The 25,857-nt window shown below is 41.6% G+C and overlaps 2 protein-coding genes and 1 long non-coding RNA gene across 6 annotated transcripts in view; all 3 read right to left on the bottom strand.

Annotated features, from left to right (window-relative positions):
- The window catches only part of LOC139023739 (uncharacterized), a 183,684-nt gene that overhangs the window by 67,518 nt on the left and 90,309 nt on the right, over window positions 1-25,857 (bottom strand). The window lies entirely within an intron of this gene.
- Window positions 9,865-13,600, bottom strand: tyrobp (transmembrane immune signaling adaptor TYROBP). Its single transcript, XM_023980511.2, has 5 exons — window positions 13,457-13,600; window positions 10,635-10,655; window positions 10,325-10,471; window positions 10,167-10,231; window positions 9,865-10,022 (listed from the first exon to the last, which is right to left on the bottom strand). The coding sequence occupies exons 1-5, from the start codon at window positions 13,500-13,502 to the stop codon at window positions 9,966-9,968; spliced, it is 336 nt and encodes a 111-aa protein (XP_023836279.1). The 5' UTR covers window positions 13,503-13,600; the 3' UTR covers window positions 9,865-9,965.
- Window positions 17,475-21,215, bottom strand: hcst (hematopoietic cell signal transducer). Of its 2 annotated transcripts, none has more exons than XM_070437408.1 (5): window positions 21,151-21,215; window positions 20,379-20,453; window positions 18,557-18,583; window positions 18,245-18,376; window positions 17,475-17,758 (listed from the first exon to the last, which is right to left on the bottom strand). In XM_070437408.1, exons 2-5 carry the CDS (start codon window positions 20,425-20,427, stop codon window positions 17,715-17,717), a joined length of 252 nt encoding a protein of 83 aa, XP_070293509.1. In that variant the 5' UTR covers window positions 20,428-20,453; window positions 21,151-21,215; the 3' UTR covers window positions 17,475-17,714. The 2 variants fall into 2 exon arrangements, with proteins under 2 accessions (XP_070293509.1, XP_070293510.1); XM_070437409.1 differs by having other exon boundaries at window positions 17,617-17,758; window positions 18,563-18,583.

Genomic DNA, 25,857 nt, shown 5'->3' with positions numbered 1-25,857 from the left:
GAGAGACGGGGGATAGAAAGTAAATACTCACTGAAACCTATAAGGTCATGAAAATTCAAATGTCAATCACACATAAACACTACTCACGTCCCAGAGCCAAGGCCAGCGGTGGAGACTGAACATTCTGTGGGGGGATTGGGCGACAGGTGTAGGTACCAGCGTGCTGCCTGTCAAAGTTGTAGATGGTCAGCCACTTCTCAGGTGATCCCAGGTTGATGCCGTTCCTGTAGAGAGCAAGACTCCTCCCTTCTGCAGCACAGCCTCTGGCCATACAGCCCAGGTACACTGTCTCTCCTGACCCAAACATGTTGGCTGTCCTCGCAGGATGGACCTGAACCTGAAGCTCTGGGAGCAACACAGACAGAGAGAATTCTGGAACAACATTCAACGAATATAACTCTGCTTTGTTTACCTAACATTATATTCCTCTGTGCTATGACGTAAGGCGTTGATATAGCCTGAACAGCTGTGTGTATTAGACACTGTTACTGTATGTGTATGTCCTGGAATAATTGTGGCTCGGAGAACCATGTATCACAGTGAACATGGTAATTGTCAATGGAAATGCTCCACAACATGCTACAATGAATACATTTCAAGCACAGATTAACATGGGACTTATAGAGATGTAATCAAATGAACCAAAATTACAAAAGTTGTTTTGATATGCAGGATAGATGACTGACCTGTGACAAAGAGCGAGATGGTGTCCGGGGAGGTCCATCGTCCCTGTGGGTGGTCTGTCTCAAACCTGAAGTGGTACTGTCCAGCATCGCCAAGCTTCACGTTGGTGATCTGAATCCCACAGCTTTTATGGCTGCCTGTATACTTTGTCCTTCCTCTATAAGACATGCTAACCAAGCTGGAGTCAGAGTGGTGGGCAAACTCCCTCCGGCCAGAGACCCTGAACCACATCACCCTCCTGACAGTGTGTCCTGATGGGTAGTCATACCAACAAGGGAGAGTGACAGTGGTCCCAGCCCAGACACAGATCTCTCTCCGGGTGAAGGACACAGTCCACTTGCTACCCCCAGAGCCTGGAAGAAAACACAAACATTACTGATGAAGCCAATAATGTGTGCAGGGTGTCCTCATATGCTGCCTGCTGCTGACTGTCTGTCTCACAGATCAATACCATATAAATAATCTGTACGCAATGCAAGGACACCTGGGTAACTTTAGAAGTATAAGCACAGAACAGAATGATTTTAGAACATAGGCTATAGGCTACTGAAGTGGCATTTCATAAAATGCCGGTAACTAAGGTGCAATAAGTTGTATTATGCAGTTACCTGGTAAAGCGGTGAGGATGGCGCCCAATGCAAACGCAACTGTTAACATGTCTCCGCACAAGCCCTACAAAGTCAAATTCAACCAGAGAGTGAAAATTGATATGAGTGAACAGAAGGAACGAAAGCAACGATCAGCATCAACATCATCATGACCAATAGATCACCGAAGACCCACCTCGCCAGGTGTCCTTGTCCTCTTTTCTCACAGAGTAGCCAGGAAAGTCAGTTTGCGCGCCGGGCAATCGGTGTCTTTTATTATGAGGACGCAGGTTGCGGAATTTGTTTGTGAGGCTGACCCAACCTAGGATAAGATAGAAGAGGAGGCGGGGACGGGTCAGTCTTGAGTCTCTAGCCATCACCTCTAACCATGTCGAATCATGCTCCTGCCGAGCTCTCCTCCACAACCCGCCTTAGCTCCGATTATGCAACCTGGACTCATGGGTAGACGTAAGAAAGTAAATGAAAATCAGGGATGCTAAAATTAGTAAATTACGTTTGGTATGCTATGTATTAATTTGTAGTTATCCATAATCTATTTCGTATGATATGTTATGAATTCAAATTTGTTGTGGCTAAAGTTAAACTCTAACATTAGCTAGCTGGCTAACATAAGCTAGGCTAGGGGTTAGGGTTAGGGTTAAGGTTAGGGGTGTYGTGCTGCCGGAGTGCAAAGGAGAGGTGCTCCCTCACTTTTCGCAATTTGAGAATACTTGGACCTGGTAAAATTATTTATGGAAAATGCTTTCTGATAAATTCTAAATACATTTGATTGAATTCCTAGTACAATTCCATGACAAACCAAATAAATATGTACAGTACCAGTCAAAAGTTTGAACACACCTACTCATTCTAGGGTTTTTCTTTATTTTTACTATTTTCTACATTGTAGAATAATAGTGAAGACATCAAAACTATGAAATAACACATATGGAATCATGTAGTAACTAAAAAAAGAGCTAAACAAATCCACATTTTTATTTTATTTGAGATTCTTCAAAGTAGTCACCTTGCCTTGATGGCATTCGTGGCATTCTCTCAACCAGCTTCATGAGGTAGTCACCTGGAATGCATTTCAATTAACAGGTGTGCCTTATTAAACGTTCATTTGTGGAATTTCTTTCCTTCTTAATGTGTTTGATCCAATCAGTTGTGTTGTGACAAAGTAGGGGTGGTATACAGAAGATAGCCCTATTTGGTAAAAGACCAAGTCCATATTATGGCAAGAACAGCTCAAATAAGCAACGAGAAAAACAGTCCATCATTACTTTAAGACATTAAGGTCAGTCAATATGGAACATTTCAAGAACTTTGAAAGTTTCTTCAAGWGCAGTTTCAAGAACCATCAAGGGCTGTGATGAAACTGGCTCTCATGAGGACCCCCGCCAGGAAAGGAAGACCCAAAGTTACCTCTGCTGCAGAGGACAAGTTCATTAGAGTTACCAGCCGCCGATTGAAGCCCAAATAAATGCTTCACAGAGTTCAAGTAACAGACACATCTCAACATCAACTGTTAAGAGACAAGAGAGACAATATAATATAATAATACAATACAATATTTCTAGAGACAATATCTCTCTCATCATCACTCAATACCTAGGTTTACCTCCACTGTATTCACATCCTACCATACCTTTGTCTGTACATTATTCCTTGAAGCTATTTTATCGCCCCCAGAAACGTCCTTTTACTCTCTGTTCTAGACGTTCTAGACGACCAATTCTTATAGTTTTTAGCCGTACCCTTATCCTACTCCTCCTCTGTTCCTCTGGTGYTGTAGAGGTGAATCCAGGCCCTGCAGTGCCTAGCTCCACTCCTATTCCCCAGGCGCTCTCTTTTGATGACTTCTGTAACCGTAATAGCCTTGGTTTCATGCATGTTAACATTAGAAGCCTCCTCCCTAAGTTTGTTTTATTCACTGCTTTAGCACACTCTGCCAACCCGGATGTTTTAGCCGTGTCTGAATCCTGGCATAGGAAGACCACCAAAAATTATGACATTTTCATCCCTAACTACAACGTTTTCAGACAAGATAGAACGGCCAAAGGGGGCGGTGTTGCAATCTACTGCAAAGATAGTCTGCAGAGTTCTGTCCTACTATCCAGGTCTGTTCCCAAACAATTTGAACTTCTACTTTTAAAAATCCACCTCTCTAAAAACAAGTCTCTCACTGTTGCCGCCTGTTATAGACCACCCTCTGCCCCCAGCTGTGCTCTGGACACCATATGTGACCTGATTGCCCCCCCATCTATCTTCAGAGCTCGTGTTGCTAGGCGACCTAAACTGGAACATGCTTAACACCCCAGCCATCCTACAATCTAAGCTTGATGCCCTCAATCTCACACAAATTATCAATGAACCTACCAGGTACCACCCCAAAGCCGTCAACACGGCACCCTCATAGATATCATCCTAACCAACCTGCCCTCTAAATACACCTCTGCTGTTTTCAACCAAGATCTCAGCGATCACTGCCTCATTGCCTGCATCCGTAATGGGTCAGCGGTCAAACGACCTCCCCTCATCACTGTCAAACGCTCCCTGAAACACTTCAGCGAGCAGGCCTTTCTAATCGACCTGGCCGGGGTATCCTGGAAGGATATTGATCTCATCCCGTCAGTAGAGGATGCCTGGTTATTTTTTTTAAATGCCTTCCTCACCATCTTAAATTAAGCATGCCCCCTTTAGAAATTTAGAACCAGGAACAGATATAGCCCTTGGTTCTCTCCAGACCTGACTGCCTTAACCAACACAAAAACATCCTAATGGGCTTCTGCATTAGCATCGAACACCCCCGTGATATGCAACTTTTCAGGAAGCTAAAACCATATACACAGGCATTAGAAAAGCCAACTAGCTTTCAAGCAAAATTTGCTTCCTGCTACACAAACTCCAAAAATTTCGGGACACTGTAAAGTCCATGGAGAATAAGAACATCTCCTCCCTGCTGCCCACTGCACTGAAGATAGGAAACACTGTCACCACCGACAAATCCACAATAATTGAGAATTTCAATAAGCATTTTTCTACGGCTGGCCATGCTTTCCACCTGCTACCCCTACCCGGTCAACAGCACTGCACCCCCCACAGCTACTCGCCCAAACCTTCCCCATTTCTCCTTCTCCCAAATCCAGTCAGCTGATGTCTGAAAGAGCTGCAAAATCTGGACCCCTACAAATCAGCCCTAGATAATCTGGACCCTTTCTTTCAAAAATTATCTGCTGAAATTGTTGCAACTCCGATTACTAGCCTGTTCAACCTCTCCTTCGTGTCGTCTGAGATTCCCAAAGATTGGAAAGCAGCTGCGGTCATCCCCCTCTTCAAAGGGGGGACACTCTTGACCCAAACTGCTACAGACCTATATCTATCCTACCCTGCCTTTCTACGGTCTTCGAAAACCAAGTCAACAAACAGATTACAGTCCATTTCAAATCCACATACCTTCTCCGCTATGCAATCTTTTCAGAGCTGGTCATGGGTGCACCTCAGCCATGCTCCAGTCCTAAACAATATCTTAACCGCCATCGATAAGAAACAATACTGTGCAGCCGTATTCATTGACCTGGCCAAGGCTTTCGACTCTGTCAATCACCACATCCTCATCGGCAGACTCGACAGCCTTGGTTTCTCAAATGATTGCCTCGCCTGGTTCACCAACTACTTCTCTGATAGAGTTCATGTGTCAAATCGGAGGGTCTGTTGTCCGGCCTCTGGCAGTCTCTATGGGGGCCACAGGGTTCAATTCTTGGACCGACTCTCTTCTCTGTATACATCAATGATGTCGCTCTTGCTGCGTGAGTCTCTGATCCACCTCTACCCAGACGACACCATTCTGTATACTCTTCTGGCCCTTCTTTGGACACTGTGTTAACTAACCTCCAGGCAAGCTTCAATGCCATACAACTCTCCTTCCGTGGCCTCCAATTGCTCTTAAATACAAATAAAACTAAAAGCATGCTCTCAACCATCGCTGCCGCACCTGCCCGCCTGTCCAACATCACTACTCTGGACGCGCGGACTTAGAATATGTGGACAACTACAAATACCTAGATGTCTGGTTAGACTGTTAACTCTCCTTCCAGACTCACATCAAACATCTCCAATTTAAAGTTAAATCTAGAATTGGCTTCCTATTCCGCAACAAGCATCCTTCACTCATGCTGCCAAACATACCCTTGTAAAACTGACCATCCTACCAATCCTCGACTCGTTGATGTCATTTACAAAATAGCCTCCAATACCCTACTCAATAAATTGGATGCAGTCTATCACAGTGCCATCCGCTTTGTCACCAAAGCCCCATATACTACCCACCACTGCGACCTGTACACTCTCGTTGGCTGGCCCTCGCTTCATACTCGTCCCAAACCCACTGGCCAGGTCATCTACAAGACCCTGCTAGGTAAAGTTCCCCCTTATCTCAGCTCGCTGGTCACCATAGCAGCACCCACCTGTAGCACGCGCCTCCAGCAGGTATATCCTCTGGTTACCCCCAAAACCAATTCCTCCTTTGGCCGCCTCTCCTTCCAGTTCTCTGCTGCCAATGACTGGAACGAACTACAAAAATCTCTGAAACTGGAAACCCTCTGAAATCCCCCACTAGCTTTAAGCACCAGCTGTCAGAGTAGCTCATAGATTACTACACCTGTACATAGCCCATCTATAATTTAGCCCAAACAACTACCTCTTTCCCTACTGTATTTATTTATTTATTTATTTTGCTCCTTGCACCCCATTATTTCCATCTCTACTTTGCACATTCTTCCACTGCAAATCAACCATTCCAGTGTTTTACTTGCTATATTGTATTTACTTCGCCACCATGGCCTTTTTTTTGCCTTCACCTCCCTTATCTCACCTCACTTGCTCACATTGTATATAGACTTATTCTTCTACTGTATTATTGACTGTATGTTTGTTTTACTCCATGTGTAACTCTGTGTTGTTGTATGTGTCGAACTGCTTTGCTTTATCTTGGCCGGTCGCAATTGTAAATGAGAACGTGTTTCTCAACTTGCCTACCTGGTTAAATAAAGGTGAAATAATAAAATAATAAATAAATAAGAGGAGACAGAGTGAATCAGCCTCATGGTCGAATTGCTGCAAAGAAACCACTACTACTAGACACCAATAAGAAGAAGAGACTTGCTTGGGCCAAGAAACACGAGCAATGGACATTAGATCGGTGGAAATCTGTCCTTTGGTCTGATGAGTCCAAATTTGAGATTATTGGTTCCAACCATCAAGTCTTTGTGAGATACAGAGGTGAAGGTGAACAGATGATCTCTGCATGTGTGGTTCCCATCGTGAAGCGTGGAGGAGGAGGTGTGATGGTGTGGGGGTGCTTTGCTGGTGACACTAGCAGTGATTTATTTAGAATTCAAGGCACACTTAACCAGCATGGCGACCACAGCATTCTGCAGCAATACGGCATCCCATCTGGTTTGGGCTTAGTGGGACTATCATTTTTTTTTCAACAGGACAATGACTCAAAACACACCTCCAGGCTGTGTAAGGTCTATTTGACCAAGGAGAGTGATGGAGTGCTGCATCAGATGATCTGGCCTACACAATCACCCGACCTCAACCCAATTGAGATGGTTTGGGATGAGTTGGACCACAGAGTGAAGGAAAAGCAGCCAACAAGTGCTCAGAATATGTGGGAACTCCTTCAAGACGGTTGGAAAAGGATTCCCCATAAAGCCGGTTGAGAGAATACCAAGAGTGTTCAAAGCTGTCATCAAGGCAAAGGGTGGCTACTTTGAAGAATCTAAAATATAACATATATTTTTATTTGTTTAACACTTTTTTGGTTACTACATGATTCCATATGTGTTAATTCATAGTGTTGATGTCTTCACTATTATTCTAGAATGTAGAAAATAGTTTAAAAAAACAACAACACTTGAATGAGCACTGTAGGTGTGTCCAGACTTTTGACGGTTACTGTTTAACAGCCTAGAGGTAGGTAAATGGTGGTTTCTTCCCTGTCTTCTCTCTGGCGTTGTCGATAATGATGCCAAACAATAGTCTACGTGTGCACACACGTGTGTCTGCCTCGATATTCATAAAACTCCAAGGACCGCCTCTTGAACAGTGGAACCCAGAACAATATGTGGCCTCTACTGTATGTATTTGTATTTTCATTAGGCTATAGACTACAAATAACTACACCACATACAGTAGTCACAGGCCTATTAGGCTACAGGCCTACTGAAGGAGTATTGTTGTTTGTTCCTGAACTGGCCAAATGGCTGAGCTATCCTTCAGCTATCCTCCAGSACCACAACCAGTTGGTTGAASTTTATTAACATAATTGTGCGATCCTGGCGCTGTCCTTTCAACACCACGAAGGGTGCTACAATTGCTTAAAATGACATCTCATCAAAATCTGTTGCCTACACCTAATGGTCATTTTCATCACTTATTATTCTTATTATTACAAATAGAAGATTATTACTTCTCAAAACGGTGCTTGTTTAGTAGTTAGATCAATGCTGAATCATTGTCTAGATCACATAATTATGAATTTTCATTTTACATAACAGAACAGAATATAATACTATAGCATAGTAGGCCTATATCGTTACTGTTACATCAAAAACACCGCCTCATCTCTAATGAGATGTTAGGATGGTTAGCCTGAGCTGAATAGTCCCCCAAAAATGATAATGTGTCAAAACTCAACAGAGTTCGTCACTAGGCAGGATATATACTTTGAAACAAAATACAAGAAAGGCTAATAGTTTGTTAGCACCATCTGCTCTAATTCACTTAGAAACAGTAATTCAAGAAGATATAAATGCATACTCCCATGAAACTGATTATAATCAATCAAATGATTGGCATGCAGAAGCAGTTTGGACTTTTCACCGGTAAAACATGAATAATTATCATTCACGATTGACAGTGATGATGGCCTATTTTGAAATTAGGTAGCCTAAGCTACACAAAATGTGTGGGCATAGCCAGATGTTGCAATTGGAGGATGCATTTTATGCATATTCWAAAATTATAGGCTATATCTGTCAGTACAAACTTTGATTGATGAAAACATGTTATTTTTMTGCTCCCTCACCTAACAAAATAGCACTACACCACTGGTTAAGATTAGGGTTATTATTTAGGTTAAAGGGTTAAGGTTAGGGTTAGGTGAAGGGTTAGCTAACATGTTTTAAATAGTTGAAAAGTAGCTAAAAGGTAGTAAGTAGTCGCAAAGTTGCTAATTAGCTAAAATGCTAAAGTTGCTAGACATTTGCGTTATACTTTTGTAACCATACCACACTTAACATACTAATTTCAGTGTCCCAGATTTTTGTTTACTATGTGGTGTCTAGTCTATGAGACCCGCCCGGTCTATTAATCTATTAAGTGAAACTTTACTCCTGTTCCAGTGACTGCTCAGTCAAATGTGGCAGCGCAATCAATTTCCAGCTGCTGACACGCGATCCATTGTTTACAACTCACCAACCCTACAGCAAGGGCAAAAAACTGTGGTGTCTTTGTTTTGATTAGATATGCTACTTGATTATACAACCTACCTCAATATGTCAGTGTTAGAAAGATGCAATTCATTCAAGATGTAAACACATCTGAAGTAGGTCTAAAAATGTTGGGGAAGGATTTTCATTAATCAAAACGTTTTGTTAATGTTTATTTTAGATATGGAGACATATTTTAGTTGTGAATAAAAACATTGAACAATGTATTTGATATGTAACCACCTAACCAATACAATAAACAGCACTGAGCTCCTAAATCTTAAAAACATTTTTTTTAAACATTTTTTGAGAAACACATCCTATTATGGTTGACACCTAACACCTAAGTCCACACGTCGGCCAGGCTAACACATTCCAAGCATAGGCAATTATTAATATTCATATTCATTTCTTATGATTTTCAAAGAGGATGTAGAGACTTCCCCCCCACATTATTATAAATGAACCACAACCCTGGTGTTTATAGTGAGTAAGGGACTCCAGCTTATGACTAACAGGGAGCAGGCAGAAACTCAACTTAAAATATCTCTGGGAAGTTTTTCATCCCAGTTGACTAATAGTTTTTCAGATCATATGACTAATATTAATAATAGGCAATATCAGTGGAGGCTGCTGAGGGGAGGACGGCTCATAATAATGGCTGGAAAGGAGCGAATGGAATGTCATCAAACCCATAGAAACCATGTGTTTGATACCATTCCACCTACCCGGCTTCAGCCTTTACCATGAGCCAGTCCTCCCCAATTAAGGTGCCACCAACATCATGTGGGTAATATTAATGGGGCTTCCATGAACTGTTTCTGGCAATATACAAATTATGTACTTATGAAACATAGAATAAAATAACCCCATTAATATACAGAAATTACTTAATTAAGTCAAAATAACAGATATATAATGAAATAAAATTGCATGTAAATCATTGAAAACAACACTATAAAAGGTAGCATATTAAACAAACATTAACAGGTCAATTTATGTCAAATATATACAATATCTCTTGAATGTGTCTAATGCTATTCTATWAATTTTACAATTAGACATACACACAAAAGTTGAAAGATAACAGTAAGGAGATGAGTATAAATATAAATCCCAGATGTGCAAAGTTCAGTCCTTGTCAGATTTAAGCACCAGGCAGCAAAATACATGCAGTCCGTCCAAAAAAGTAGTCTCATTTCTGAAACTGTTGGAGATCACTGTACACGTCTGACTGAATTCCATGCAGCTCCTACAACAGTAAAGGCAAAAATAAAACAATTCAACAGGGAAGGAATCATAAGTGGATCAAACCAGACATAAACAGTTACTCTATATGAATGTATATTCTGTATGCTTTGAGGACTGTGCTCTACTATGGTTAGTGCCTCAGTACCTGGTAGGGAGACTCTGTGATTTCTACTGTCTTCCTTTTTGATGCTGTGAGTGTTTTCCCTTTACCTGAGGAGAGGTGACAAACAGGAGGGATTAGGGATGGGTGGAGGATGCAAGCACKCACACACAAACACAGTCACACACACACACACCCCTCACCCTCCAGTCTGGATTCCTGTTGACTCCTCTTCTTCCGGAAGGTAGCAAAACAGAACACGGCGAGAGCGATGAGGAGGGTCAGGATGATGTCACAGGCGATGATGCCCACCACTGCCCCCACATCTATCTGATAGCAGTGGCCACAGTCTGGAGAGAGCATTCTGATTACTAACCATAGTCAAAACATGGGTTGTGGCACAAGAGTTTMGGGAAATAGGATGAGTTGAAATAGTATAAAGAGTGGTTAAAGTTAAGCACCTGCTCTAAATTATTACAAAAATCGATAGTGGTATCAACAGCAGCCAAATACCTTGTTCTCCTTCGGCAGGACCTGAAAAAAAAGAAAGATCAAGGATCAAGAAAGAAAATAGCAATATAAGTGAAGGGAGTGGTAATTCACTTCCAAAGCAGATAACAGAACATGTACTGTATAATATCTATATAATATCTCTTGAATGACTCCAATGCAAGTGAAAAAAACTGTAATAAGGACACTTCTTCTTTTTGGGTACATTTCTTGTAAATTCACTCCCAAATTCACCCCCAATTCACCCCCAACTCGCACAAACAAACACTTCAAAAAGTCAACACATAGACTCTATTTCAACAATCATTTTTATTTGTTTGGTAAAACTAGTTCTAACACTAGATATGTGTCCTTTAGAAAAGTGCTCCTATGTGTCCTTTAGAAAATATTTACTACTGACTTATTTACTGAACCTTTATTTTATCAGAGTCATACTGAAACTAAATGAGCCATGAATTACAGATGAGCCATGAATTACATAAATTACAGAAAATACACACATCAAAATATAAACACAAAACACAAGCAGAAATAAAAACACAGTTATAAAAAACAAACACAATCAGTTATAAGGTCCTCAATCAACTTTCTGAATTGCCCTAGAGGCACCAGAACATCACATTTAATTAAGAACATTCTGAAGATTGTTCCACAAATAACGAGCAAGAAAACTAAAATCTGATTTACCTAACTCAGTAGAGACCAAAGGAATTAGGAGTTAGCCATCCCTGAGACAGGGTGTGGTAACTTCTATGTCTAAAGTTTAGTAAGTATGTTTGGTACAGTGGGACRTTTTGTCAAAGGGCTTTATAAATGAAACATAGCAATGTTTCAACCTACGTGACATCAGACCATCTACCAACTTTCCAGTAGAGAATGCCGTCATTTGTACAAAAATTCTCGCCAGTAATAAAGCGCAGTACACTATGATAAACTGCATCTAATGGCTTTAATGAAGTGGCAGCTGTGTTCGTATAGTCACCATAGTCTAGGACCGATAGCAACGTCAACTGAATAATCTGCTTTCTACTATTTAGCGAGAGGCAGGACATATTCCTATAGAAGAAGCCTATTTGTATTCTCAGCTTGTTAACTATACTGAACAAAAATGTATACGCAACATGTAAAGTGTTGGTCCAATGTTTCATGAACTGAAATAGAAGATCCCAAAAATGTTCCATACGCACAGAAAAGCTTATTTTTCTGAAATTTGGTGCAAAAATGTGTTTACATCCCTGTGAGTGAGCATTTCTCCGATCCAAGATAATTGATCCACCTGACAGGTGTGGAAGAAGCTGGTTAACAACATGATCATTACACAGGTGCACCTTGTGCTGGGGATAATAAAAGGCCACTCTAAAGTGTGCGGTTTTGTCACAGATGTCTCAAGTTTTGAGGGAGAATGCAATTAGCATGCTGACTGCAGGAATGTCCACCAGAGCTGTTGCCAGATAATTGTATGTTCATTTCTCTACCATAAGCCGCCTCCAACATRGTTTTATAGAATTTGGCAGTACGTCCAACCGGCCTCAAAACAGAAGACCACGTGTAACCACACCAACCCAGGACCTCCACATTTGGCTTCTTCACCGACMGGATTGTCTGAGACCAGACACCCAGACAGCTGATGAAACTGAGGAGTATTTMGGTCTGTAATAAAGCCCTTTTGTGGGGAAAAACAAATTCTGATTGGCTGGGCCTGGCTCCCCAGTGGATGGACCTGGCTCAGAAGTGGTTGGGCTTATGCCCTCCCAGGCCCACCCATGGCCGAGTCCCTGCCCAGGCAAGTGAAATCCATAGATTAGAGCCTAATGAATTTATTTCAGTTGACTGATTTCCTTATATGAACTAACTCAGTAAAATTGTTGAAATTGTTGCATGTTGCTTTTATATTTTTCTTCAGTATAACTCATCAATATGCTTTTTAAAAGACTGCTTTTCATCTATCAGATGCCCAGATATTTGTAAGCACGGACACGATCAATATGGAAACCATCCAAAGTAGATTATGCTTAAATCATCAGACTTACTTTTATTCACTCCAGAGAACAACATATACTTAGTTTTARCTGCATTCAGTACTAATTTCAAGTCAATTAAGCTTTTATGTTATCCAATGAAGGCAGACTGTAGTTCAGATAGAGCCTGGTCAACCGTGGGGGCAATAGCATACACAACAGTATCATCGGCATACAAGTGCAGGTTACAATTTTTTACAGACAAGTAGGTATTGTTAATGTAAACTGTAAAAAGTACAGGACCCGGAATCGACCCTTACGGGACACCTTTCATAATATCCAGGAAGCCTGATTTAACATCATCAGTAGATATACATTGAGTTCTGTCTGTCAAGTAATTGTTAAACTAGTTACATGCAGCCTGATCTAGGCCAATTGAGGAAAGCCTCTGAATTAGCAGTGAGTGATCAACAATATCAAAAGCCTTTGACAGGTCAATGAAGAGGACAGCACAATGTTGACTTTTATCCATACACTTAACCACATCCTTTACAACTAGGGATGCCTCTTTAAAGACTCTGACTTCCCAACCACTGTCCTGTTATTCCTATGATGCACAATATGTTGCGTAGAGAAACTCTATTATCAGTATGATCACAATTTAAAAACAGGTCAACTCAGTTACTTGAGAACGTAACGGTTAAACATGTCAGCTAACTATTTACTAACCTTAAGCCTTATCCTAACCTTAAACGTACCTCTTACCCTAACCCTTATTCTTTACCTAACCCTAACCGTAACTTTAGCATGCAGTTACTTATCAACAGATAGTTTGTTGATAATATGACCACATGTAGAGCTACTTACCAAACATTCCTTTCAGGGGAGCCACGATACAGAGGGCCTTGCCCATTTTCAGCCTGGTCCTACTAAGGAGACTAGAGGAGAGGAGAGGTCTAAGGCTCCGGGTCCCTGGTACTTTGTCCAAGGTAATCTGTCCCCAATGACTCTGTGGTAGAGCTAGCAAAACAGACAAGGTAATATGTAAACCGTAGGAGTGCTAGAGACAGTGGTCTGTGTGTCCTGTAACTGTGTGTCCGTGTGTGAGAGAGCAAAGGGGGAGCAGACTGACAAGGAAGCCAGTGAGTGAGTTTCTGTTTCTGCCCCTGTGATGTCATGTCCACATGAGTGTTGAACTCTACACACGTCAGCTCACACAGATTGATAACATATATGTCGTTTTGAGAACACAAGACATTGTCAGTGGCTCAAATATTAAAAACTTTTCTCCCCCAATATAACTTTTTCACCCTCTTGACATATTTCTATTAATTTAGATTCATACTTAAAGCAGCAATCAGCAGTTGAAACAATACCAACATGTTCTCCCTGCCCCTGTTTCAGGGAAAAGCTGGGATGTGGCTGGAGAAATGTAACCATTCTCAAATTCATAGACATTGCTATGGATGCAAGGACTGACTAGCCATGATATCAACATTATAGTTTTGACCATGTTGAGGCTATACAGTGTTATATTAGTAGCAGCTACTGTTACTGTATTGTAATGTATACCAACATTGTCTTCATATACAATGCTGGTATAGTTTGCCATTTCTGGGGGCCAGTGAGGCAGGCGTGTCTAAACCCATTTCTTAAAAATACAAACAGAACTTCACTTCCCTGATTGGTAGGTCAGGCCAATACCAGAGAAGTCAGGGAGGGGTTTTACTTCTGACTTTTAGTGGTTAGACTCACACCAGCTCAGGAAATGACCTAGCCTATCAACATGAGGACCCTCGACACACTATACACCTCATACACTACTGTGATGGGTCAACTGAACACTGTGACCTTCACGTTTCGGGTTTTATCAGTGACTCAATAACAGTTCAAATCATAATGTAGAAAACAGAGACATATTTTAGACAAATATTGACATGCATCATAGACATTTATTTGTCACCCTACAGTGTTATCTGACAGATCAAGAACCCAGATCTCAGCAGACAGTGTCGTCCTCTTCTGCTAATTGTGGATGAGGGATGTCAGCTCTGCTATTTGTTTCTGACAAAGGCCTTGCTTGTTACCATGGCGCCCACACTCGACCTTTTCCGCTCAGCGTCCTGCAGATTGGCAGTTTTTTTATTCTTTCTAACATGACCTGTGGTTTTCTGTAGGTTGTGGTTACCAACACCTGAGAGCAGCTCTAGCCAAGCCTGATTCTCTCAACCACAAGTTCATCTGAAATGATAGCTTACCCTGTCGGCACAATAAGCACCTCCCTACATTAGGGACATAAGGTAGCCTATCTATAAAAGATACAGTGGATGGAAATTAACAGTCAACTCAGTTCACATTTCAGAGTGTACCACAGAGACAAACATCATACACTGTCATACCAGGGGCAGTGGGTTGACCATGGCACTTCACGTTCAAAGTGCTTTCATCTCAGAGTTGAGTAGGTAAACTAATATAGGCCTACACACTGGACATTCATAAAAACAATTTCTATGGCGCTGGTCAAAAAGGTTCTCAGGCAACAACATTGCTATTTTAGGGTGAGGGATGTAGGGAAATTCCATGTACACTCATTCACATGCAGTGCCTTCGGAGAGTACTCAGACCCCTTAACTTTTCCCACATTTTGTTACATTCCTTATTCTAAAATAGATTTTTTAAATTAAAACCTCAGCAATCTACACACACTAGTGCATAATGTCAAAGCAAAAACAGGTTTTTAGAAATATTAGCAAATTTATTAACAATAAAAAAATAATCCTTATTTACATAAGGATTCAGACCCTTTCCTATGAGTCTCGAAATTGAGCTCAGGTGCATCCTGTTCACATTTTTTTTAATGTTACCTTAATTTAATTTGGCAAGTCAGTTACAGTAAGAACAAATTCTTATTTACAATGACGGCTTACCCCTGCCAAACCCTAACCTGGACGACGCTGGGCCAATTGTACACCACCCTATGGGACTCTCAATCACGGTCGGTTGTGATACAGCCTGGAATCGAACCAGGGTCTGTGGTGATGCCTCTAGCTCTGAGATGCAGTGCCTTAGACCGCTGCAACACTCGGGAGCAARATTGATCATCCTTGACATGTTTCTACAACTTGATTGGAGTCCATCTGTGGTAAATTCAATTGATGATTCATGATTTGGAAAGGCACACACCTGTCTATATAAGGTCCCACAGTTGACAGTGCATGTCAGAGCAAAAACCAAGCCATGAGGTCAAAGGAATTGTTCGTAGAGCGCCGAGACAGATCTGGGGYAGGGTACCAAAACATGTCTGCAGCATTGAAGGTCCCCAAGAACACAGTGGCCTCCATCATTCTTAAATGGAAGAAGTTTGGAATCACCAAGACTCTTCCTAGAGATGACAGCCTGGCCAAACTGAGCAATCAGGGGAGAAGGGCCTTGGTCAGGGAGGTGACCAAGAACCCCATGCTCACTAACAGAGCTCTAGAGTTCCTCTGTAGAGATGGGAGAACCTTCCAGAAGGATAACCATCTCTGCAGCACTCCACCAATCAGGCCTTTATGGTAGAGAGGCCAGACTGAAGCCCCTCCTCAGTAAAAGGGACATGACAGACCCCTTGGAGTTTGCCAAAAGGCACCTAAAGACTCTCAGAGAAACAAGATTCTCTGGTCTGATGAAACCACGATTTAACTCTTTGGCCTGAATGCCAATAATCACGTATTGAGGAAAGTTGGCACCATCCCTACGGTGAAGAATGGTGCTGGTAGAATCATGCTGTGAGGTTGTTTTTCAGCGGCAGGGACTGGGAGACTAGTCAGGATCGATGCAAAAAGGAACGGAGCAAAGTACAGAGAGAACCTTGATGAAAACCAGAGCGCTTAGGACCTCAGACTGGGGTGAAGGTTCACCTTCCAACAGGACAACGACCCTAAGCACAAGTCTCTGAATGTCTTTGAGTGGCCCAGACAGAGCCCAGATCTGAACCCGATCGAACATCTCTGGAGAGACCTGAAAATAGCTGTGCAGCAATGCTCCCCATCCAACCTGACAGAGCTTGAGAGGATCTTCAGAGAGGAATGGGAGAAACTCCACAAATACAGGTGTGCCAAGCTTGTAGCGTCATACTCAAGAAGACTCAAGGCTGTAATCGCTGCCAAAGGTGCTTCAAACAAAGTACTGAGTAAAGGGTCTGAATACTTTTTTATTTTTAGTACATTTGCAAACATTTCTAAAAATCTTTTTTTGCTTTGTCATTATGGGGTATTGTGTGTAAATTGATGAGGGTAAAAAACAATTTAATCAATTTTAGAATAAGGCTGTAACATAACAAAATGTGGAAAAAGTCAAGGGGTCTGAATACTTTCAGAATGCACTATATAACATGTTGCGTCTTCTCAAATCTATATTTATGATTAAAATACAAAATCCCAGGTTCCTACTGCTGTTTCTACATGCTTAAGGTTTTTGAGTATGTTGTTATTGAACTAGGCATTACATTTTGTGTTTGTTGATTTGATCATTTAAAAACAAACTACATATACAAAATGATTCACTTGATTAAGAATAATCAAGGACAGTGTGTGTGAGAGAGAGAAAAAGTGTGTGTGTGTGTGTGTGTGTGTGTGTGTGTGTGTGTGTGTGTGTGTGTGTGTGTGTGTGTGTGGTGTGTGTGGTAGAGAGAGAGAGAGACATCAATAGACACGGACGCTGATCAGACAGATGGTTCAGAGATCAAAGTGTCTGAGAACAAGCGTAGTGTGTGGGCCTCTTTGAGAGACATGGACATGGACAGGACAGATAGACATCAAAAACCACACATACATAATACTCTACACAGGCTTATCGTGGCTAGGAGCCTCCTGTACATCTCTATACTAACTGGTTCAACACAAAGTTGTGCATGTGTTTCACCTTTTTATTTGAGTAAATCTTGAAATAATTCTAACTTTCAGTGTGATTTTTTACATCTGAAGGTGTAGATTTGAGTTTTCACCAGGAGGTGGCAGTGAAAAAACAGTTCATTGAGACACTTCAAATCAAATCACAAGAATGTATTGACAGATATGATGTAAAACAAGATTGCACAGTATATACAAATATATCTAACAAGAATTCTGGTGCTTGCTGAGGATTCTCATGTTTTGCAGTTTGCCCTGACATTCATGTAGACTTTATCAGCTAGAGAGAGAGAGAGAGAGAGAGAGAGAGACCATTAGAGCTCTCAAAAATGTTCTTACATACAAAATACTAGTGATATTTAGTGATTTACAGTTTACAAGCACTTAATAAACAGTACATGTGTTACAGAGTCTATTGGGTTTACTTGAATAATATAGAGCTGTTCATTGTTCCTTCTAATACTAGGATGAGGATAAAAGGGAAGCAAAACAAGAAAAGGGGGAAGCTAAACTTCCCTAAATATAATATTGCTCATAGTTTTCTTCTAACCCCTCCCCCCCTTAAAAGAGTTAGATGCACTATTGTAAAGTGGTTGTTCCACTGGATATCATAAGGTGAATGCACCAATTTGTAAGTCGCTCTGGATAAGAGCGTCTGCTAAATTACTTAAATGTAAATGTAGTTGGCAGAGGGCAGTGGCCCTTGATCCAATGAAAGAAGTTGGGAATTATTATGTTCATGAAAAAACCCTGCATGGCACTTTACCCCTCTCTTTTCGACGTCTGCGTCGGCTGGCACAGTGGTACGTGACAATGACAATGGCAATGGTCAGGATCACGTCTGCAATGATGATGCCAGCCATGGTGCCAGGCTCGATCCTGTAGCAGGACGGGTTATCTGGTAGAGGAGGGTGAATCATAGAGAAGATAGATGAGAGGGGACGAAGGACAAGAGTGGGATGAGTGAAGTGACAGGAAATATTATTATTTTGGTCCCCATTGTGTGAAAAATCTGGAATTTGTGTCTCTCAGTTCTGATGTTATGTTTATTATGATATGTGTTTATCATGATACATACTTGTACCTGGGTCAGCCACAACTTTTTCTTAAGGAGAAAAATGAAAAATATATKATTGTCAGTGTAATTCTATTATACACTGAGTGTACAAAACATTAAGAACACCTGCTCTTTCCATGACCGACTGACCAGGTGAAACCTATGATCCCTTATTGATGTCACCTGTTAAATACATTTTAATCAGCGTAGATGAAGGGGAGGGCCTCCCACTCCTCTTTCTATTCTGGTTAGAGCCAGTTTGCGCTGTTCTGTGAAGGGAGTAGTACACAGCGTTGTACGAGATCTTCAGTTTCTTGGCAATTTCTCGCATGGAACAGCCTTCATTTCTCAGAACAAGAATAGACTGAAGAGTTCAGAAAAACGTGGGCATTGTCATGCTAAAACAGGAAAGGACCGTCCTCCAAACTGTTGCCACAAAGTTGGAAAGTTGGAAGCACGTCTAGAATGTCATTGTATGCTGTAGCGTTAAGATATCCCTTCACTGGAACTAAGGGGCCTAGCCCGAACCATGATTAACAGCCCCAGACCATTATTCCTCCTCCACCAAACTTTACTGTTGGCACTATATATTCGGGCAGGTAGCGCTCTCCTGGCATCTGCCAAACCTAGATTCATCCGTCAGACTGACAGATGGTGAATGCGTGATTCATCACTCCAGAGAATGTGCTTCCACTGCTCCAGAGTCCAATGGCGGCGAGCTTTACAACACTCCTGCTGACGCTTGGCATTGCCATGGTGATATTAGGCTTATGTGTGACTGCTCAGCCATGGAAACCCATTTCATGAAGCTCCCGACGAACAGTTCTTGTGCTGACGTTGCTTCCAGAGGCAGTTTGGAACTCTGTAGTTAGTGTTGCAATCGATGACAMATAAWTTGTACGCACTACGCACTTCAGCACTCGGCGGTCCCGTTCTGTGAGCTTGTGTGGCCTATTACTTTGCGGCTGAGCCGTTCCTCCTCCTAGATGTTTCCACTTCACATTAACTGTACTTGCAGTTGACATGGGCAGATCTAGCAGGCCAGAAATTTCACAAACTGACTTTTTGGAAAGGTGGCATCCTTTCCGAAAGTCACTGAGCTCTTCAGTACGGGCCATTCTACTGCTAATGTTTCTCTATGGAGATTGTATGGCTGTGGGCTCGATTTTATACACCTGTCAGCAAGTGTGGCTGAAATAGCAGAATCCACTCATTTGAAGGGCTGTCCACATACCTTCGGCCATGTAATGTATTTCTCAGATATAGGACAGACACTACAGACCAAACTTCCTTTAGATTTTTTTGGTGGGACTATCTCTTGTCCCCATCCCTGTGGAATGCTATTCGACACCTTGTAGAGTCCATGCCCCGACGAATTGAGACTGTTCAGAGGGCAAAAGGTGGCAGTGCAACTCAATATTAGGAAGGTGTTCCTAATGTTTGAGTTACTTAGTGTATACTGTACAGATATAACTTTAGTAAAAACAATATTACCTAATTCACTAGAACGTCTGAGGGTGAGAAGCCTACATGTAGAACACCAATAGAGGCTGCAGTTTAGTTTCTGTTTACCCAAACTGCTTTGTGGTCTTATTTTCCTGTGTGGGACCACCTTGTATGTGTGCAAGGGTGCAGTCATAGCGTCGCCCACACACACACACACACACCACACACACACCACACACACACACACACACACACACACACACACACACACACACACACACACACACACACACACACACACACACACACACACACACACACACACACACACACACAAACTAACATCAATTCAGATAGGGGTGTGAGTATAGGTGTGAAAGTTCATCACATCACTTACCACAGAGGCAAAAGAAGAGAACCATCAGCAATGCTGTGTTGTCTGACATGTTCTGTGATTACCACAGTACAATATCTACTTGAACAGAACACAATAGTATTAACATAATGTATGTCTGCATTTACAAACACAATACAATATCCCTATGGAGAAATGTAAAGTCACCACACAAGAAGACATCTGGTTTATTGAAGCATCAATGTTCACACCAACATTATATGAGATGCATGGGTTTCACATGGGAACACAAACTACTCTGAATTGCTGGTTGTTGCATTGGTTCCTTTGCGTCCAACTTGTCTATAAACAGAAGGTATACGGTGCATACTCTCCGCATTGACACTGCACACATCTGATTGCCATTTCAGTGGAACAGAAGTAGAACACCTTGACTCTAAACTTTTTTCCACAGAAAATGTACTTCGAAAAGGTCACCACCATAAGAATGAGTCACATATGGTTGTGGGCGTATTTGCAATTGTGAAGATAGGACTAGCTAATAAAAAGTTGAATATAAAAAAAAAAAGAGTTGGATATGCTACACAGACACCAAATTATTTTTTTATGATGTAGTTGAACAAAAGAATAAACATTCAATTCAAAAATCTGAAATTACAGATTTAAAATGTAACACATATTAATCAAATGATCTGAATTGAGACAAACATTTCAACGTATGTCTTTTAGTGGAGTGCTATGGAAGCAACACTCCAAGTGAAAAAAAGTTAACCAGAATAAACAGAAGAATACGTTGTAAACAGAATGATCTTACCTCAATGTAAACTTATCTACAGGACCTTCTACGATGATCAGTTACTGTCTTTCACTAGGGCTTGCTAGGAGTTTTCCCTTTTGAATAAATGTTTCTATGCTCCTCCTACTCCTCCTCCCCTGTTGCCCTTATATGTCTGATACACTACATTGCCTGTTTGTAGGCCTTCACAATTCTGAAAGTTATATTGTAGTTTTGCCAGCCTGCACATTTTGAAGTTGGTTTGATGTTTATAGTTTCAAAGCAAACAATGCAAGAGCACAGTATAATTCATAGTGAACCAAGCACACTAATTATAGGTATTCAGAGAAGAGTATAACTGCAGAAATCTATGACCCTTGTACTGTTCTTTTTTTATAGCTCCACCCCTGACTCACCTGAGCAAGAGGGATTCAAGTAAAATGTATTAAAGTACAGAACAGAATAGCGCTGTGACATTCAGCTATTCACCATTCAACTAACTTACATTGTATGACTTTTTCATGGACTTTGAAAATAATCAAGATTCCAAACAACAATTGAAGACGGGGACAACACGGTCAATACTTTGATATGGTGAAATTGAATGTCTTTGATAATTCAATGTTATACACCCAACTTCTGTTTTTTAATTTCAGGAGGAGGTTAAGCCTGCGCTGCAGCCCTTACAGGAGAAGCTGAATGTCTTCAATGACGTTAAACTGACCTGTGATCAAACAGCAGAGCACGTTAAGGTAAGAATGCAGTGATCGCAGCCACATTTCCACCCTGTGGAATTATGGATGATAGACTAGTGACTGATGTTACTATCAGATACATTCTTGTTTGTTATCTCCAGAGCCAGGCTCAGCACACAGAGAGGAGTTTGAGAAGCTTCCTTTGTACCTACAAGAGTAAGAGGAGATCAGGATAGTTGCACTAAGGGAGGAAMYGAAGCAGAAGAGTCAGAAGATGAAAGAGAAGATTGAGGAGATGAGCAGAGAGAGATCATCACTTTCAGACACAATCAGAACCATAGAAGAGGAGCTGGGGCCTAAAAACATTAAATTCCTACAGGTAAGGACCACTGTACTTTATAGAGATCATTCTTCCCCAGGCCATTGTTATAAGTAAGAAAGTGTTCTCAAAATACCTGGTATTATAAGATATGGATCAAATGTATTTTGTTTCTCTGCAGCACTACAGTGCCACCTTGGAAAGGTAAGTGATCTGCCTCCAGTCTCTCTCTTCTCAGTGGTTCAGTATCCAACCCCACTGACTCCTGTCTGTTCTTCCAGAACCCAGTGCACACTTCCGGACCAGAGGGTTTCAGYAGGACTGATTGATGTGGCAAAGCACATGGGTAACCTGCAGTATAGAGTCTGGGAGAAGATGCAGGCAAGAATTCAATACAGTGAATATTAGATACAATTGGGATAAAACGTTAACGCCACTAAAATGTTCCAACACAGAAAACAAGAAATATGCTTAGTGAATAAAATTTATGCTGAATAATAAGATTATGTCCCTACCTCAATTTTATTTCATTATGGTATGTTTGTGTTGTCTCTGTTCAGTTCCAGTGACTCTAGACCCCAGCACTGCAAACTCACATCTAATCTTGTCTGATGATATACTGCAACTTCCTGACAACCCAGAGAGATTTGATGACTATACAATGGCCCTGGCCTCTGAGGGCTTTAACTCAGGAACACACGATGAGGTTGAGGACAGTACAGGATGGATCGTTGGTGTGATCACATAGTCTTGCTGGAGGAAGGGAGACTTCGGCATGTGTAGAGGATCCTGGGGTGCGTGGTTTTGAAAGGATAGGTATGTAACGCTCTAATGGTGCCACGTGTTCACAGACTTGATCGCCTAACCGTGAGACAGAAACCCAAGAGGGTCAGAGTGCAGCTGGACTGGTACAGAGGAAAGCTGTCATTCTCTGACCCAGATAATAACACACATATACACACATTCACACACACTTTCACTGAGAGAGTCTTTCCATACATCAGGAACCACTGTATTCTCCATCCTCTGAAGGTGTTACCAGTGAAGGTCTCTGTTACAGTGGATACTGCCTCTGTCTGAATCAGGGATTAGCATGTTGAATGAGTCAGTAACACTTACTGAGGCCCTTCACCTGCTGTAACACTCTCGTCAGTCAACAATGATAACTCATCATTGTGTCCACCTTGTCTACAAACAGCAGGTATACACATCTGACTGACATTACAGTAGCGCAGAAATGGAGCAGCTTGATTGGAAACTTTTCCCTTCAGACTATTTAGTGAAAAAGGTCACCTATAAAATAATAATTCACAGGAGGTTGTGGGTGTTCATTTAATAAAAAGTGTATTTGCCATTGTGAACATAGGTAACTTGCTGATAAAAAGTTGTATATTCTTTAAAAAGTCTAAGTTGGGATAGGCTACACAGATGCCACCTTATTTCCAAATCATACAGTTCAAACCATCCAATGATACTTATCATGCATCTTAATTAAGACTTCAATTCAATTCATGAAGTTAAAAAGACTCCATGGACTGTCCTTGTCAAGACTGCTCCTCAGCCCTCCTAACACAGAGGAAAGTGGTAGTTGAGCTTGCACTACACTAGATGGGGTAAGTGTATTAAAGTGTATCAAACAGACACTAGAGGGCATCCTAGCCTTTCCATGAGGACAAAAACACACTGAATCAGCTGTATAAAGAATTATTAAATACTATGCTGGAGGCATAGCAGGCTAAAGGTTCTGGGTTGAATAACCCTTCGATTTTGTCAATCTAGGATAAATTGCCATTGAATTAAAGAATATATGCAGATTGTTCAAATAAATGACTGACTTAATTATTTTCCCCAATAACCTGAGTTCAAATGGACTTGATCTCAACCATGCCTGAGAAATGCTAAACATGTCAATATAAACACTTAGTGCTAAAATAAGACAAGCCAGATTCATGTCTTTCCTAGCATGCATGTAGACGCTTAWCAGTTTGATAAGGAATAGTGGGTGTATGCTTTGATGCTGGATTCCCCTCCTCTCATTGACTTGAGACCAAAGCAGCCAATGAGACTGTTCAGTTAGATGTCCTCCTCATGCAGATACCAACCGCTGCAGTGGAGAGGAAGAGGAACTAAAGGTTTCTAAATAATACAGTAGTCCYTGATGATGGCATATAGGAAGATTCCTACTACATCAAGGAAATCTCTTTCTTATTCTCCCTCTCTTTCTACATGAATTTGTACATGAAGGACCACCGCGCCACCTTCCTGTTGAGCACAGAACAACAAGGTGAGTCCAAAAATGTATTGTATGCTGCTGCATAAATTATGCAATATGTCAGGGAGATATGTATACTGTAGCTAAGAAAGTAATACTATATGTATGTTGTGTAGTAAGATGTTAGTAGCCCATGTGCCTCACCCTAATAGTTTGGTCTATTTATCCCTCTTAATTTCGCCTACTGTTCTGACTTGGTGGTGCACATGTAGCCTATAAGCTGTTTTAGAGAAATGTTATCATTGAATATTGTAAGAGCTTCCATTGTCTGCTTATATGCCCCTTTATTTATCTTACGGTTCTGACGTGGTGTACAGGGAGAACACTGTACGGCCTATATTCTGAATTCTGTCGCTGTACATTTCAAAAGAGCTAAAAAAATTGTTATACTGACTACTGTCCTAGTTCGCTCATTAATGTCTAATCGAAATTACGGATTGCCTCTTATCAAATCAAATCAAACTTTATTTGGCACATGCGCCGAATACAACAAGTGCAGACTTTACCGTGAAAATGCTTACTTACAAGCCCTTAACCAACAGTGCAGTTCAAGAATAAGAAAAGATTTACCAAGTAGGCTAAAATAAAAAGTAATAATAAAAAGTAACACAATAAGAATAAAAATAACGATGCTATATACAGGGGGCACCAGTACCGAGTCAGTGTGCAGGGGTATAGGCTAGTTGAGGTAATCTGTACATGTAGGTGGGTGCGAAGTGACTATGCATAGGTAACAAACAAACAGCGAGTAGCAGCAGTGTACAAGGGGGGGTTCAATGTAAATTGTTCGGTGGCGATTTTTATGAATTGTTCAGCAGTCTAATGGCTTGGGAGTATAAGCTGTTGAGGAGCCTTTTGGTCCTAGACTAGGGGCTCCGGTACCGCTTGCCGTGCGGTAGCAGAGGAAACAGTCTATAACTTGGGTGACTGGAGTCTCTGACAATTTTATGGGCTTTCCTCTGACACCGCCTATTATATAGGTCCTGGATGGCAGGAAGCTTGGCCCCAGTGATATACTGGGCCGTTCGCACTACCCTCTGTAGCGCCTTACGGTCAGATGCAGAGCAGTTGCCATACCAGGCGGTGATGCAACCAGTCAGGATGCTCTCGATGGTGCATCTGTAGAACCTTTTGAGGATCTGGGGACCCATGCCAAAWCTTTTCAGTCCCCTGAGGGGGAAAAGGTTTTGTCGTGCCCTCTTCTTGACTGTCTTGATATGTTTGGACCATGATAGTTCGTTGGTGATGTGGACAGCAAGGAACTTGAAACTCTCGACCCGCTCCCCTATAGCCCTGTCGATGTTAATGGGGGCCTGTTCGGCCCGCCTTTTCCTGTAGTCCACGATCAGCTCCTTTGTCTTGCTCACATTGAGGGAGAGGTTGTTGCCCTTGCACCACACGGTCAGGTCTCTGACCTCCTCCCTATAAGTTGTTTCATCGTTGTCTGTGATCAGGCCTAC

Source organism: Salvelinus sp. IW2-2015, linkage group LG35 (assembly GCF_002910315.2).
Source record: "Salvelinus sp. IW2-2015 linkage group LG35, ASM291031v2, whole genome shotgun sequence".
Classification (NCBI taxonomy): domain Eukaryota; kingdom Metazoa; phylum Chordata; class Actinopteri; order Salmoniformes; family Salmonidae; genus Salvelinus; species Salvelinus sp. IW2-2015.
Note: the sequence above shows the minus strand (reverse complement) of the source record. Positions and strands in the feature narration are given on the sequence as shown.